The sequence below is a fragment of the Sorex araneus genome, chromosome 5 (assembly GCF_027595985.1).
Source record: "Sorex araneus isolate mSorAra2 chromosome 5, mSorAra2.pri, whole genome shotgun sequence".
Lineage (NCBI taxonomy): Eukaryota > Metazoa > Chordata > Mammalia > Eulipotyphla > Soricidae > Sorex > Sorex araneus.
The window spans coordinates 99,176,817-99,193,801 of NC_073306.1; the positions used below are offsets into that span (position 1 = coordinate 99,176,817).

General features: G+C 43.0%; 1 protein-coding gene across 4 annotated transcripts in view; it reads left to right on the forward strand.

Annotated features, from left to right (window-relative positions):
* Positions 1 to 16,985, forward strand: part of ULK2 (unc-51 like autophagy activating kinase 2) — a 134,186-nt gene that overhangs the window by 90,091 nt on the left and 27,110 nt on the right. For 3 of the 4 annotated variants that reach the window (XM_055137982.1, XM_055137984.1, XM_055137985.1), the window contains 3 exons: positions 5,453 to 5,590; positions 13,313 to 13,458; positions 14,423 to 14,503. In XM_055137982.1, coding sequence (XP_054993957.1) covers positions 5,453 to 5,590; positions 13,313 to 13,458; positions 14,423 to 14,503 — 365 coding nt within the window. The remainder of the gene's footprint in view (positions 1 to 5,452; positions 5,591 to 13,312; positions 13,459 to 14,422; positions 14,504 to 16,985) is intronic. The other variant, XM_055137983.1, reaches the window with a different exon arrangement.

The following is a 16,985-nucleotide window of genomic DNA, read 5'->3' on the forward strand; positions in this document are numbered from 1 at the left end:
TGCTACCTGTCTGAATGCAAGGTTCCGTCTCAGTGGAAAACCAGCAGGACCGTTCTGTTGTACAAGAAGGAAGACATCCACGACATCGGCAACTATCGCCCAATCTGCCTGTCGTACGTCGTCTACAAGTTGTTCACTCGAGTCATCCTGAATAGAATAGGCAGAACACTAGACGAAGGACAACCATGCGAGCAAGCCGGGTTCCGAAGGGGGTTCAGCACGACAGACCATATCCACACAGTGACCAAACTCACTGAAGTTTCGGGAGAGTTCAAGATGCCACTCTGTCTAATGTTCATCGACTTAAAGAAGGCCTTCGATTCTGTTGAGACTGAAGCTGTCATTGAAGCCCTAGCCAAACAGGGCGTTCAAACTCAGTACATCAAGATCCTCCACGAGCTGTATTGTGGATTCACCACCAGGATCTCACCATTCTACTAGGACGTGATCGTTGTTGTAAAGAGAGGGGTGTGGCAGGGCGATACCATTTCACCGAAACTCTTCAGTGCCACCCTCGAGAACATCATGTGACGACTAGAATGGGAAGGAATGGGAGTTCACCGATAGATGGTCGGCAATGACACCACCTCGGCTTCGCTGATGACATCGTTCTCATAACACCAAACATTAGCCATGCGGCACAAATGCTGGCCAACTTCGACCACGAGTGTGGAAAGGTCGGATTGCAGCTGAATCTCAACAAGACGATGCTCATGAAAAACGAACTAGTCCCTGAAGCTCCATTTGCTCTCAATGGAACAAACATCTCCGAATGTAGTAGCTATGTGTACCTGGCTCGAGAAATCAACATGAGGAACGACTTGGTGCCAGAACTGCACAGGAGGAAGAGAGTACTGTGGAACGCGTTCAAGAGCGTCAAAGAAGTGGTTAAGAGAACGAAGAACCTCTGGCTCCGGGCACATCTTTTCGATTCCACCGTTCTTCCTCCACTAACATGTGCCTCAGAGACCTGGGCCCTACGAAAAGAGGATGAGAACGCTATTCAGGTATTCCAAAGAGGAATCAAAACAGCTATGCTTGGAGTATCACGTCTCACTCAAGTGAGAGAAGGAATCCAGAGTTCTGACCTCCATCGACGGTCAGGAATCAGGGACGCTGTCTCGTTTGCCAAGGCAAAATCAGATGGGCAGGTCATGTAATGTGATTCAGAGATGCCCGCTGGACTAGAGATGTTACCAGCTGGATTCCACGGGACGTCAGAAGACCGAGTGGCTGTCCACCAACTAGATGGTCAGATTTCTTCGTCAAATCCCTGAATGAATGATTTGAGGCTCTTCTGTTCCTGGAGCAAGCAGATATCATTGGACTGCACTAGCGCAAGACAGGGACAAATGGAGATGTTACTGGCGCCCGCTCAAGCAAATGGAAAATCTACTGGAGGACAAGTGATACAAGTGATACAAGTGAGGAATCTCTACAAAAAAAAACTGTGTCCTAACTAGTGTTGTTTCCTTGTAGCATTGAGAAAAAAACATTGAGAAAAATAATTGTTGCCCTTTTCCTGCAGTACAAAGGAGTTAAATTCCTTAGAACCAGAGCAATAGTACAATGAGTAGATCATTTGCTTTACATGTGTGTGACCTGAGTTTGACCCTCAGCACCCATACAGTCCCCCAGTTCTCCAGGAAAGATCCCTGAACACAGGGTCGTGAGTAAATCCTGAGCACAACAGGGTGTGGCTCTCCACGCATTAAAAAAAAGAGAAAAGAAGTTGTGTCTCAATTTTGCTGTGGATGAGTGTTTTTGTTCTTTTAATTTAATTTTATTTTATGAAGTTATTCACAATGACTTATTACATTTAATATTTGAACACCGCCATTATACCTTCCCACCACCGTACTTCGAGTGTTTCCACCCCAACTTCCAAACCCTACTCCCAAACAGGAACTAAATTATTTATTTTATTATTTTAGAGCATTACAAAGCCGTTCATAATTGGATTTCAGTCATACAGTATTCCAACACTCGTCCCTCCACCGTGTACCGTTTTCTCGCATCAGTCCCCAGGTTCCCTCATATCACCCCCCCATTCCTCTCTCTGTCTCTGTCTCTCTCCCTACCTCTCCCTTTTTCTCTCTTTTTCTCGCTCCTTTTGGGCATTGTGGTTTACAATAAGTAATTTATTTTTTATTGCTGGTTATGAATAACTGCTAAAAATGATCCAAAAAAAGTTTCCTTAGAGGAAAGTGTGTGAAGATCCTGGAGCCATTAAACCCTAGTATAAGCCATAAACCCTTGTATAATAAACCTTTATATTATTAAAGGTTGAGCCTTGTGTGCATATATATATTTTAATTAATTTATTTTTTTCTCCCTGATATTGGTTGCCTCCTACTTTATACCCCCATCAGATGTGGTGTACTACTGTTGGTAAATCAGTGGTGTATAGTATGAGATATAGGAGATGCCCCAGGAATTCAAAAATTTTAAATAATTTAGGTTATACAGCAGAGGTTAATTTATTAATTTTTTTTAACTGGTTGGTGACTATGGGGTCTGGAGGCATCTCTATGGCATGGCATTCTATGTTGCTCCCTTTAGAGAGTTACTTGGGAGTCTCTGGATCGTGGTTGTTAATGAGCATGTCTAGCACCAGAAGCAGTTTGTGGGCGTGCCTGCCAGGCGCCCCGGCTCAGGAAGGAGTGAGGTCACCAACCCTGACTCTGTGCAAGCCTGGAGTTTCAGGCAGAGTCCTGTATAACTGGGTTTTCAGCAGTTTCACTCATCGATGAGGCTCATCCGAGCCTGTGGAGATCTGCCAGGAGTGTGGCAGCAGTTGAGTTCTGGAAGTTTTCGGCTGCGGGCTCTGTTGGGGTGGAGCTCACCCACCTCTTTCTGGATTGCTTCTGATGAGACAGCCTGACATGGGGTCTGAAGGCATCTCTTTGGCTGTTGCTCTGTGTTGCTCTCTCCCAAAAGATTTATTTCTGAGTCTCAAGTATTTTTTTTTTAATTTATCTCTGACCCTGAGAATCAACTCTTTTTTTTTAAATACACTTTACCATTTTATTTTATTTTTTTTATTGAATCACCATCGTGCTTGCTTCGGCAGCACATATACATATACTGGAGCGAAAGCACAACAGGTAGGGTGTTTGCCTTAGCACATATACATATATGTATATGTGCTTACATATACATATATGTATATGTGCTTATATATGTATGTATACATATACATATATGTATATGCCTTAGTACATATACATATACTGGAGCGATAGCACAGCAGTTAGGGCCGACCCGGGTTCAATTCCTCCGTCCCTCTCAGAGAGCCCAGCAAACTAATGAGAGTATCCCGCCCTCACAGCAGAGCCTGGCAAGCTACCTGTGGCTATTTGATATGTCAAAAACAGTAACAACAAGTCTCATAATGGAGATGTTACTGGTGCCTGCTCAAATAAAATTGATGAACAGCTGGAGGACAGTGCTATATAGTGCTATTGAATCACCATGAGATACATAGTTACAAAGCTTTGTGATCCAGTTTCAGTCCTATAATGCTCCATGTACCCCTCTACCAGGATACATTTCCCATCACCAATGTCCCCAGTTTCCTTCCCACTCCCACCTCCCTCCAGCATGCCTCTATATAGGGCAGGCACTTCTCTCCGCTCTCTGTCTCTCTCTCTCTCTGTCTCTGTCTCTGTCTCTCTCTCTCCCCCCCCCTCTTTTGGGCATTATGGTTTGCAGTACAGATAACTGAGTCTTTTGTGTTTGGTCCTTTATCCACTTTTAGCACACATCTCCCATCCTGAGCGATCCCTCCAACCATCATTGTCATGGTGGTGCCTTCTCTATCTCAACTGCCTTCTCCCCTAGCACTTGAGGCAGCTTCCAGCCGTTTACCAATCCTTCTGGCCCTTCTTTCTATTGCCCTTATGTGTAAGTCTCATACTATGACTTTTTATATCCCACAAATGGGTGCCATCATTCTATGTGTGTACCTCTCCCTCTGACTCATTTCCTTCAGTATGATATTCTCAATATCCATCCATTTATAAGCGAATTTTCAATTCTTTAAAAAAATCTTACTGGAAAGTATTATGCAAAATGTAATGAATATACAAACATATAGTATGGTGTGCGCTTTTATTGCAGGGGAGGAGGGCACATCTGACAGTGCTCAGTGGTTCCTCCTGGCTCTGCACTCAGGAATTAACTCTTTTATTCCTTTTTAAAAAATTTTTTTACTGATTCACCGTGAGGTACAATAACAAAGCTTTTATGTTTGAGTTTTGATCATACAGTCATCAAACACCCATCCCTTCACCAGTGTGCATTTTCCACTACCAAAATCCCCCACCCATTTCACACTTCCCCCTGCCTGTGTGGTGGACAAGGAATTAACTCTTGGTGGGGTGCAGGGGACCATGTGGGTTGCTGGGTATCAAACCCGGTTTGCCACATGCAAGGCATACTCTCTGCTGCTATACTCTCTCTCCAGCACCCTTAAACAAGTAATTGTATTTGTTATTTTGCTTTCTTTAGCTTTCTTAAAGAAGCAGGTAGGAGATTGCTCTGGTCAGGGATACAGGCCTTGAATGTGCTAGACCCAAGTCTTTTTCCAGACTCTTTTCTTTCTTTTTTTGTTTCTAGAGGTTTCCTGCATCTCATCTTAGAGCTCTTTAATCTTTTCCTCAGCTGCTCAGATCTTTGAATTTCTATATCATGTCTCATGCTCTTCATGGTGTTGTTACTGGTTATAGTATGTTTTGATGATTTGTCTTTGTTTCATTGGACTCATTAAATTTCTTAAACCTGAGTACCACTGGTTGGGTGTGGCCAACCCTCCCAAATAAAAGAATAACTGATGAAAAAAAAATCCTCAACATGATGTTGCTAAAGTCATTCTTTGAGAATTCACAGAACTGGTTGGTGATGATTGAGCTCTCTGACTTACTGTCTTCACTCATGTAAATTTGGTCGACCTCTATGCTTATTCCTCATTGTACTTACTGTGCTCTTTTTGTGCTGAAGGTAAGCCACTAGGCTGTGTGTTGCTCTTTTCTTTCTCCACTGGTCTGTACCAGTGGTAAAGTCTAACTGAGTAGTGTGAAGTTTGAGGAACAGAGCTGTTGCATAGCTACATAATGCAGTTTAGTGAACTGAGCATGTTGATAGGATAGAGGCCAGGTGTGGAGGCTATGGAAGCCATGGAGGCCCTTGCTGGAAGGGAGAGGGTTCTGCCTTGGTCCCAGAAAGGCCTCATAGCTGTCAGCCCAGAGAGTGATCGCACCAGGAAGGACCAGGAAGTAAGCAGAGGTTCAGGAAGTGATGGAGCTGGACATGTGGACACAGCATCATTTCTTATTCATTGCAGGAGTGGCCAGTGTGTTATTCCAGTATTTTCTCTGTCACCCAGTGGATCAAATGAAATAAAAATAATCTTACTGTTATTTCTCTTCTTTTAAAATAAATATGATTGCAGGCAATGTCAGCCTTCTATGTCACCTTACAGTGAGGCAGCACCAGTTCCAGTTCCCACTCAGATAAGAAATTACCAGAGAATAGAGCAGAATTTGTCATCTACTGCCAGCTCGGGCTCAAATATACATGGTTCTCCAAGGTAAGAGAAATTTTTCTCTTTCAGTAAATTTTACTTAGAAGTTTTTGTTAATGTTAATGTTACTATTAAAGAGCTGGAGCGATAGCACAGCAGGTAGGGTGTTTGCCTTGCATGCGGCTGACCCAGGTTCAATTCCTCTGTCCCTCTTGGAGAGCCCGGCAAGCTACCAAGAGTATCCCACCTGCATGGCAAAGCCTGGCAAGCCTCCCGTGGCATATTCGATATGCCAAAAACAGTAACAACAAGCCTCACAATGGAGACGTTACTGGTGCCTACTTGAGCAAATCAATGAGCAATAGGATGACAGTGATACAGTTACTATTGAAAGTTGTTGCTGCATATGTATATATAACTGTAAATATTGAATATTAAAAATTACTTGTAATATATTTAAAAGACACTTTAGTAGGGTATAATCTTTGTATTTATCAACAAGTATAATCACTTCCTGTTTTGATCCCTAGCTCTGCATATGATCCCCTGAGCATTACTAGGAGTAATTCCTAAGCCTAGAGTCAAGATTAGTTCTTGAGCACTGGTGAGTGTAGCTCCAGAACAAAACAAAACAAAAAACCCAAGTATAGTTAATTACCTACTTAAGGATTGAGGAAGAATTTGTTAAAAAATGAAATCCTATAATCTGATGAATAGGTCATTGGTTGGATTCCCTGCTTTGCAAAAAGTAAGGCCATGAGTTTAACCCCTAGTGCCACTAGTACCCTAGTACCATGTATGACCTTGGTGGCTCTGCTATTTGTGCATGGCAACTATGCTCTCTGTGATTCCCACCACTACAGCTGATTTCTGTGTGTGCCTCGGACAGATGTGTGTAAGCACTGCAGTTAAAGGGGTGTGACTCCCATTCAACACTGCATTTAAAAAAGATGTGTGGTGGGGCTGGAGCGATAGTACAGCGGGTAGGGCATTTGCCTTGCACGCAGCCGACCCAGATTGATTCCCAGCATCCCATATGGTCCCCCGAGCACTGCACTGTGAGCAATTCCTGAGTGCAGAGCCAGGAGTAACCCCTGAGCATCACTGGTTGTGACCCAAAAAAGAAAAAAAAAATGTGTGAGGATTGTAGCCAAGAAGTGCCATCTCTGGGAAGCAGTAAAACTAGAATGTGCACAAGCGCCAGAATGAAAGGAATAAGGTTAACAGTGAATACTATAGCTGAGTATGCAGGCACTGCAACCTGAATCTGACCCTGGAACAGTGTTGGAGAGAGAGAACAGAGAAAATAAGAAGTCTCCCACCAGTGTAGTGGATTTTTTGCATAAAGATCTTTCGTGACTCCAGTGGGGTTATACCATATAAACCTTTCATAAATTGAAAATACTGTAAGTCAGAAATGCATTCAAGTGGTCCACAGATAGTTCAGCAGTAGAGAACCTACCTTACCAATTATGAGGCTGATGAGTTTGATCTTGAGTTGCTTAAGTAATATCTCAGCTGCTCTGTTATTTGGAATTCCTAGTGCAAATAAAGAGGTGTGTGAGCACTGTAACCAAGTGTAAACGCCCATTCCCACCCCTCACCCACACCCCTGCTGCTGCCGCAAGTCATTATAGAAACAACAAGAAGACAGGAGATTTAAACTTCTAAAAAGTGTTTCAAAGCATTCCCGCCCCATTACCTCCCCTTGCTGGGGAGGCCGCCAGGCAGTGCCACCTGTGACTCATGGCCAGTGGTGCAGGGGCCTGAGGAGGTGATGCTGTGGTGCTGGGGATATGCTGGTGGTACTGGGGACCAGGGTATGCTGCCTGCTTTACTCTGAGCTCTGCACTCGGGGATCACTCCTCGCAGGCTTGAGGGACCATATGTGGTATGGGGGGTTGAACCCTCATCAGCCATGTGTAAGGCTAGCACCGTGCCCACTGTACAGTGGTGCAGGCTCCTCAGCAGTCTTAAAAATACATCTGACTTACTGAATCATCATTCCGCCTGGCCTACTTAAACATTCTCTGATCACTTATATTAGCCTACAGTTAGGCAAAATATTCTGACATAGGGCCTTTTTTATACTAAGTAGAATGGCATATATTGTATTGTCTACTATTCATAGTAAAAAACAGCATTGTGTGAGTTCTCACATTAGTATAAACAGTTAAAAGCCTGAAAATGTTTGAAGCATTAAACTATAATTAAACTAAAATTAGTTATTGGTGATGAAGATGTCATAGTGACAGGGTCCTCAGTTTCTCTCTCCTCTGATGAGGCTGGCAAAGAGCTGGTAGAGGGTTGTGTATCTTTGTAAGTACAAGGCAGACGAGGAGTTGCAGGTTATGCTGCAGCCTAAGCCTAGAAAGTCAAATTTCAAGGTAGAGTTTCCACTGACTGCATACCCCTCTCTCACCATTGCGAAGTTGAAAATTCAGAAGTTTTGAAGTTAAGTCATTCTAAGTCAGACCTATCTGTAATTTATCTCTTCTACATCCGGAGACCCATCCCTACTCGGATAATAGTAAGGATAAAAAGACAAAGTTAGAACACTGTCTTTCAAAGGCTGGAGAGATGATTGCCTTGCATGCAGCCAGCCTGGGTTCAATCCCTGGCGCCCGGTATGGTCCCCTGAGTCCTACCAGGAGTGATCTCTGAACACAGAGCCAGGAGTAAGACCTGTATACCAGCCACTAGGTGTGGACCTCCAAGTCCCCCTCACCCAAACAGAAAAATAGAATACTATATTTCACCACATAATTGTTGCTTGTTTTTTGCTGGCTTTTTTTTTTAGATATTATTGCTGGTTCTTTTCTCAAGGATCACTCCTGACAGGGTTTGGGGGATCATATTGGGTGCTGGCAATTAAACCTAGGCCGGCCATGTGCAAGGCATGTGCCCTCCCCACTGTAATATCTCTCTGGCCCCAACTTTATATATTTTTTTAAAATTTTCATTGAATCACCATATGGAAAGTTACAAAGTTCTCAGGTTTATGTCTCAGTTATACAATATTCAAACACCCATCCCTTCACCAGTGCCCATATTCCACCATCAAAAACCCCAGTATACCCCCGTCCCCGCCCCCTGCCCCCAACTGTATAACTGATGAATTTTACTTCATTTTCTCTTTACCTTGATTATGTTCCATATTTCAATGCAAAACTCGCTATTGTTGTTGGAGTTTCCCTTCAAAAAAGACAGCCCTACTACCAAGGAAGCATTTGATAATTAGTTTTCCATTGCTGAGAATGAAGAGATATGTAGCCCCACTGCTCCAAGTACATAACTTTTTTTTTTCCTTTTTCCTTTTCCTTTTTTTTTTCCCCCCTCATCTCCCTTCCCGCACCTCGTAGTATGGTGGACGCCACGCTGCGTTTCTTCCTGAAAATGGGAAACAACCGGGAAAGAGGGATATTTCCTCTTCTCGGCCGGCGTGGGGCTGTTGCTTAGTTCACAGTCAGAGAAATGGCTGCTACTTTAATAACCTCCAATATTTCAACAAAAACTCACTGTTATTATTTGGAGTTTCCCCCCAAGTCAGACCTGTTAAAAAGGAACCGTTTCACATTGCTGACAAATATAGATGTTAAGTCGCATTTTGGATTTCTGTATAAAGTCCAGGGGAAATTCTGCCAGAAATTGCATAGCCCAGCTCACAGTCCCAGTGCATTGCTGTAATAAGTCTCTGGAATCAAAGTCTTTAGGTGCAGAGGGTCTCTGTTTCACTCTCAGCAGCTCCGAATCTGGGCCGAGAGCGTGCCGGTTACACCCACTTCTCATGATTCCCTAGGAGCCCCAAGTGTGAAAATCGTATACCTCTGGGTTAGGAGTCTTAGAAGGTGGCTCCTGCCATGTAGATGTTGCTGCCGCCGCCATTTTCTGTACAGGAAGACAGGGTGGGGAGGAAAGATCCACCCCCAGGCAGCACGGAGTTGTAGCCCAGTTCACAGTCCCAATGCATTGCTATTAGAAGCTGCGCTGGATGCCCGAATGTGTTAGGTCTCTGGAATCAAAGTCTTTAGGCGCAGTGGGTCTGTTTCACTCTCAACAGCTCCGAATTTATCTGGGCCAAGGGCGTGCTGGTTACACCTACTTCCCATGATTCCCTAGGAGCCCCAAGTGTAAAAATCGTATACCTCTGGGTTAGGAGTCTTAGGAGATAGTTCCTGTCATGTGGATGTTGCTGCTGCTGCCATTTTCCGTGCAGGAAGATAGGGTGGGGAGGAAAGATCTATCCCCGGGCAGCACGGAGTTGTAGCCCAGTTCACAGTCCCAGTGCATTGCTATAAGAAGCTGTGCTTGATGCCTGAATGTGTTAGGTCTCTGGAATCAAAGTCTTTAGGCGCAGAGGGTCCAATTTTATATTTTTTATTAAAAATAAAGTATTTTATTAAAGTATTTTAAGACAGAGTTAAAGTATTTAAGATAGGTGGATCAAAGATAAAAATATGAATAAAAATACTTTGCAGGGATTAAGACATTCCAGAAAGAACTGGTAAAATGGTAAGGAAGGAAATTTCCTGGGGAGGTGGGGGATGTCACAACTCTCTGAAATTGATAGATACACGATTATAGATTAAAAGAATTCTTCAGAGAAGAGTTGAACACAAACTTCATGCAAGAAGGCGTACCAATGGCTAGCAGGCACATGACAAAGATGCTTCTTATCATTCCTTAGGAAGGAAATGCAAACCAGAATGACAGATACTACTTCTCACTTACAATTATGGCCTGTATGAAAAATCAGACAGCAAATGCTGGTTAAGGTATGGAGAAAGGGAATATTATTCCTCATTTGTTGTTAGTGGGAATGTAAATTAAATTAGTTCAGCCTCTAGAAAACATGGGAATTACTCAGAAAATTAAAAATAGTACAGTCATATGATCCAGCATCTTTACTCTGATTGCTATCTGAAGAACACAAAAACACTAATTTAGAAAGATAAATGTATACCTGTAATGACCCAGTAAGTGTCCGACAGTGGATGACTGGACAAAGGAAACGTGGCGGGTAAGAGACATCTCGAGGACTGGAGGGCAGGCTCTGCCTGCTGGAGCCCTGAGTTTGGCGCTGCATGGGCTGCCCTCTCCCTTCCTGTTCCCAGGAGCCATGCGGAGTGCTCAAGCATTGCTGGTTATGGCCCAAACAAAGAGAATGTGGTATGTGCACACAATACGAAAAGTGAACACTTAGCCTTATGCTGTCACAGAGATGGAACTGGAAGGAGTCATGCTTAGAGAAATAAATGAAAAGGAGAAATAAATTTCAGATTATCTCATGTGGTTTGTAAAGAAGTAAAGCACGGGAAAAGAAAGTGTCCAGTGAAGGGGCTGGAGCGATAGCCCAGCGTTTTGGTCATTTGCCTTGCACACGGCTGAACCGGGTTTGATTGCCAGCATCCCATATGGTCCCCCAAGCACTGCCAGGAGTAATTCCTGAGTGCATGAGCCACGAGTAACCCCTGTGCATGGGGCCGGTGTAATCCAAAAATCAAAAAAAAAAAAAAAAAAAAAAAGAAAAGAAAGAGAGAAAGAAAGAAAGAAAGAAAGAAAGAAAGAAAGAAAGAAAGAAAGAAAGAAAGAAAGAAAGAAAGAAGTGTCCATTGAAAGTAAACCCATAAACTCTGCATTACTGAGGTTACCAAGGGAACCTCAACATATTTCAAGCTACTCACGTTGAAGGGCCTTTGCATCATTTACCATTGTGTGCTATGGAGCAAAGGAGTGACCTTGGTGAAGCAGTACAAATGATTTGTCTTTAGAAAATCTGGGGCATGGGGATCCTGGCACAGGGATTTAGGGGATGCCAGATACATTACTGGATATGGCCCCAGTGTCCCTGTGTGCTGTGAGGATGGTGGTTCTGACAGTCCCTAAGCACGGCAGGATCTAGGCAGCATAGCGTTCTTGTCTGAGCATTGAACTGTTTGGCTAGCGGGCTGGGTGTTAGCGTGAGTTGCCCCTGGCCCCTGAGCACTGCTCGAGAGACCCCCTCCCCACCAAAAATTCTAGCCTTGAGGGGCTGCGAAAATTGCTTAGTCGTAGCTCTAGAGCCTTGCCTGTATCAGGCTCTGGGGTAAGTCCCAGTGCCAAGGAAAGAAAGAATAAAAACCTCAACCTAGAGTGGAAGCAAGTATTGAAACACTTTTAGTGTGAACTGGAAGTTGGAGTGTTGCGGTGATAGTTGCCTCTCCTTATTATGGAGGGTGGAGGTCTGGGCACACCTGGGAATGCTCAGGCATATTCTCTCCTGTTTTCTCAGGGGGTTGTTCCTTGTGTTGCCGTGGAAACCATGCAGTACTGGTGATCAGACCATTTGGCAATGTTTTTTTTTTTCTTTTTTGGCATGATGTAAGCAGAACTCAGCCACTTTTTCTTGCAGCATCATATGGAGGTGGGGGGTGTGTTCAGTCATATAATGTTCCAACACCTATCTCTTAACCAGTGTACATTTCCTACCACCAATGATCAATGATTCCCCAGTTTCCCTCCTGTCCCCTTACCCCCCTCTCTCCACCCCCCTCTTTTTTTAGGTCTTATGGTTTGCAATGCAGATGAAAGGTTATCGGGTATATCCCTTTTTATTATTATTTTTGGGTCACAGCCAGCGATGCTCGGGAGTTATTCCTGGCTCTGCACTCAGAAATTCCTCCTGGCAGTGCTGGGGGCACCATATGGAATGCCGGGCATTGAACTTGGTCATCCGTATGCAAGGCAAATGCCCTACTTGCTGTACTATCGCTCCGGCCCCAGGTATATCTCTTAACCTACTTTCAACTCTCAGTTCCTGTCCAAAATGATCATTTCCAACTATTACTGTTACAGTGCTCCCTTCTATATCTTAACTGCTCTTCGGCCCCAAGCTTGCTGTACCACCACAATGGAATTTAATATAAGAGTACAAGATTTTGCTGATACGATTTCAGATTGTAACTAAGTTTTTATTTTTGTTTTGGGAATATTCAGCTTTTTTAATAAGTTTTTTATGGTGGTATCATGTTTCATAGTAGTGTTTAAATCATTACACCAGTTGTAGAGCTGTTACACCGATCTGAAACTAATTTTTTAGAAAAGTTGACTGGTTAAGTTTTAAGAGTATCACTGTTTCCTAAAAAGCTACCAAAATCTCTCCCTTTTTCAGTTATGTATCCTTAAAAGGAATGTTTTCTTCATATTATTTAACCTAAAATAACATTGTATAATAGATTAAATACAGAAATAATCCTGAGGAATCAATATCACCTGAGTCAGACACTAGAGTCTAATATGCGAAAAAAGTAAATTATGTCTTCTTACCAGTAAGTATTTTATGGGATGAACAATAATTTTTCATAATTCTACATATCAAAAGTTTATTTTTAATGAATTTTCAAGTTCTCAGTTTTGATTTTTTAATTTAGTAGCAATATATATACTTGCATCAAAAAACCTTTGAGATCTTTGGAAATGTTCAAAATGATAATATTACCTTGAGAAATTGAAAATAAAATTATGCATTCAGTTTGTATAGAAATTAAGGAACTCTGGGAGAGTACACTAAAAACTGAAAATAGTGATAACATTCAGCACAGGATTAAAGAATTGGGAATAGGCACCTCTGCGCCTAATCAGGCACCACAGTGATGGGGTTTTATATGATCTTATATTTGTTCTATGCAACTGTCCATTTTTTACAAATTTACTATGTGGCATTTTGTTAGGAAGTTTCAGGAGGAAAGTCAGAAATAAAGGGAGTTGTGTGCCCTTCTGGAGAGGGAGTAATTGTGTTACTTTCTTCAGATCTGCAGTGGTGCGAAGGTCTAACACCAGCCCCCTGGGTTTTCTCCGGCTGGGCTCCTGCTCTCCTGCACCAGCAGACACGCTACAGACTGTTGGGCGGAGACTCTCCACAGGCTCCTCCAGGCCTTACTCACCTTCTCCTCTGGGTAAGGACAGTGGGAGCAATTATTGGTCTCCGTGTCTCATGTCAAATCTGATACATTTTCTTTAGAGTATTGACTCACTGGAACAAGAGAGTCACATTCCACCATTCCAAATATATGCTATTCTCAAGTGCTCCTGAGAATCTATATAAATCTCTTAGCATCTCTAATGGAAAAATATTCATATAAAAGAATCTTTTGGATTAAAAGGTATATCCATTGGGTTTGAAGAAATGTGCATGCAAAGCTTTGCCAGAGATTGGTGAAGTGCCTCTATTAAAGGAGAGAGATGGGGCCCTGAGTATAGTGGGTAGGGCAGTACCAGTACCAGCAGTAATTTCTGAGTGAAGAGTCTGGAGTAACTCCTGAGCACTGCAGAGTGTGCCCAGAAACCAAGAAATAAAAGAGAAAGCAGCAAGCTCCTTAGGAACATTCAGGGCTGACCTGAGGGGGAAGGGAAAGAAGAACCTCTGACTGCAGTGAATTCCTTGGAGACTTTAGCCAGGCTGAATGTGCCTTATGCTGCACTAAGGTTCCCTGACCTTGAACTGGCCTACCTTGGCTTCACTGTGTGTGGTCATGGGGCGCAACGTATGGGTAGACCTCAGCAGGAAGTGGCAAATACAGAGGGATGGCCACTGGACTGTCCCTCACCTGTGCTCCTGACACTATACAACCCTAAGCACTTCGTACAAACTTCGAACTACTCTGTTCCAAACACATACTTATTATAGGTATAGTTTTGTTCATGTGATTCTCCTAGGCACCATATTTCAAGGGATGTCATACAGTGCTTTTGATCTTATTATGATCAGCAACATGTTTACTTCTCTGTTAAGTATTAAGTGAACTAGTTTTTTGCTAATCAAAATTTGGAAACTGTAACTGCATTTTTTGCTTGTGTTGCCTATTTTAATTTCTGATTTTTAATCGTTTTTTCTTCCTTTCCCCTTTTCCTGCTTCATAGTTGGTACCATTCCTGAACAGTTTGCTCAGTGTTGCTGTGGGCATCCTCAGGGCCATGAATCCAGGAGTAGAAACTCATCAGGTCAGAGATGTAGTTGTTGTATTAATAATTTAATTGTTATATGTCGATTTGAGGGGTTTTTTTTAGATTTATCAAAAAGACATGATATCCAATGGAATACTATGCAGCTATTATGAAATTTGCATATAGATGACCAACATGGAAAGTATGTTAAGTGAAATGAGTCAGAAAGAAAGGGATTGACATAGAAAGATTGCACTCATGTGGAATATAAAGCAACAGAATGGGAGTATAACACCCAAGATTATTAAAGATAAGTACTGGGAGGATTACTCCACAGCATAGAAGCTGGTCTCACATACTGAGGGAAAAGGCAGTTCAGTTAGAGGAGGGATCACCAAGTAAATGGTGCTAGGACGATCTGCTCGGGATGGGAGACGCACCCTGAAAGCAGACTATGGACTGAACATGTCACTGTCACTGTCATCCCGTTGCTCATCAATTTGCTCGAGCGGGCACCATCTCCATTGTGAGACTTGTTACTGTGTTTGGCATATAGAATACTCCATGGGTAGCTTGCCAGGCTACCGGGTGAGATTATGATGTGCTGTGCGGGTGAGATACTGGGTAGCTTGCGGGGCTCAGTACCTCTATTGCAAATCACAACACCCAAAAGGAGAGAGAGAGCAAAAGGGAATGCCTTACCACAGAGGCGGGGTGGGGATGGTGAGAGGGATGCTGGGACCATTGGTGGTAGAAAATGGGCACTGGTGGAGGGGTGGATACTTGACCATTGCATGACTGAAATGCAAGCACGAGAAAGTATGTAAGTCTGTAGCTGTACCTCATGGTGATTCACTAATAAAAAAAAAGATGTGATATCATAAAATATGATAATCATATTTTTCTCTGATGTGTTTGGTCTATTTTCGAATCTTGGTCTTTTATCAGCATAGCATATGTAGCCAGTTAGAAATCTCCTTTTGAGTATATCATTTCTTTATAGCACTGCGGGTAGGGCGTCTGCCTTGCATGCAGCCGATCTGGGTTCAATTCCCAGCATCCCACATGGTCCCCTAAGCACCGCCAGGAGTAATTCCTGAGTTCAGAGCAAGAAATCACCTCTGAGCATTTCTTTATGCAAATAAATATTAGAATTTAATAACAGCATATTTTGGTCATTGTCACACACATAATGAAAAAAGCCTAGAAAATGAAATTTTTGAGTTTTTGGGCCACACCAGCTAGTGCTCAAGGATCATTTCCTGGTGGGCTCAGGAGATCATATGGGGTGCCAGGGGTCAAACGGGGGTAGGCTGCATACAAGGCAACTGCGCTGCCCACTATGCTCAGGCTGCTAGTAAATGAAATTTTATTTCTTTTTTTAAAAATAATTTTATTTTTATAAAGTAGTTCACAGTATTTGATCACATTTAATATTCGAACACCAATTCCACCACCATTACACTTTCCCACCATATTTTGGATGTTTCCATCCTGAACCCCAATCCCTGCCCCAAGCAGAACTGAAAGAATTTATGTTGTATTTTTTGTTATGAATAAGCCACTGAAAATGCTCCAAAAAACTTTCCTTAGAGGAGTGTGAAGACTGTTGTATTTCACCCATGGGGCCATTAAGCCCTTCTGTAAGAGATTACTAATATCTTGTTGAAGGATGAGCCTTGTGTGCTTACATATACATATATGTGTATATATAATAAATATTTACAGATATTTATATATTATGGATATACATATTATATATAATATATATCTGTAAAAATGTATTTCCCTCTAAGATTGGTTGCCTTCTACTTTAAACCTCCACAAATGTGATATGTTACTCTGGGAGTATGAGTGGTGTGAGGTATGAGATGTGGCATGGCCGCAAATGCGGCTACACAGTCCAGGGATAGATTCACTTGTGGGTGAGGCTCATCCAGGCGTGTGGAGAGCGGCCGTGAGCATGGTGGCCAATGAGTTCTGGAGGTTTTTGGCTGCCAGGGTTGGGTCCCTTGGGTCAGGGAGTGGTCTCACACGATCCCCTGTAAGGTGCCCTGAATGAAACAGCCCAGTGTGGGGTTCAGCAGCACAGCTATGGCGTGTGTATTGTTATGCTCTCTTCCTGGAGAGTAGGACAATGAGTCTCTGGATTGTGGCCATGGACGAGATTATCTATCACCCCTATCACTCCAACTCCCGCTGCTTCCATGGCAGGCACCTTTCTTCTTTCCTCTCCCTCTCTTTTTTTGTGCATTGTTTGCAGTACAGGTATTCAGAGATCGTGTTTGTTTGGGGTGTTTCTTTTTTTCTTTTTGGGTCACACCTGGCAATGCACAGGGGTTACTCCTGGCTCTGCACTCAGGAATCACTCCTGGCGGTGCTCAGAGGACCATATGGAATGCTGGGAATCGAACCCAGGTCGACCGCGTGCAAGGCAAACGCCCTACCCGCTGTGCTATTGCTCCAGCCCTGGGGTGTTCGATATTTTTATCAGGAAGGTACAGCTGGAGTAGCTTTTATTTTTAACTGCCTTCGGTGG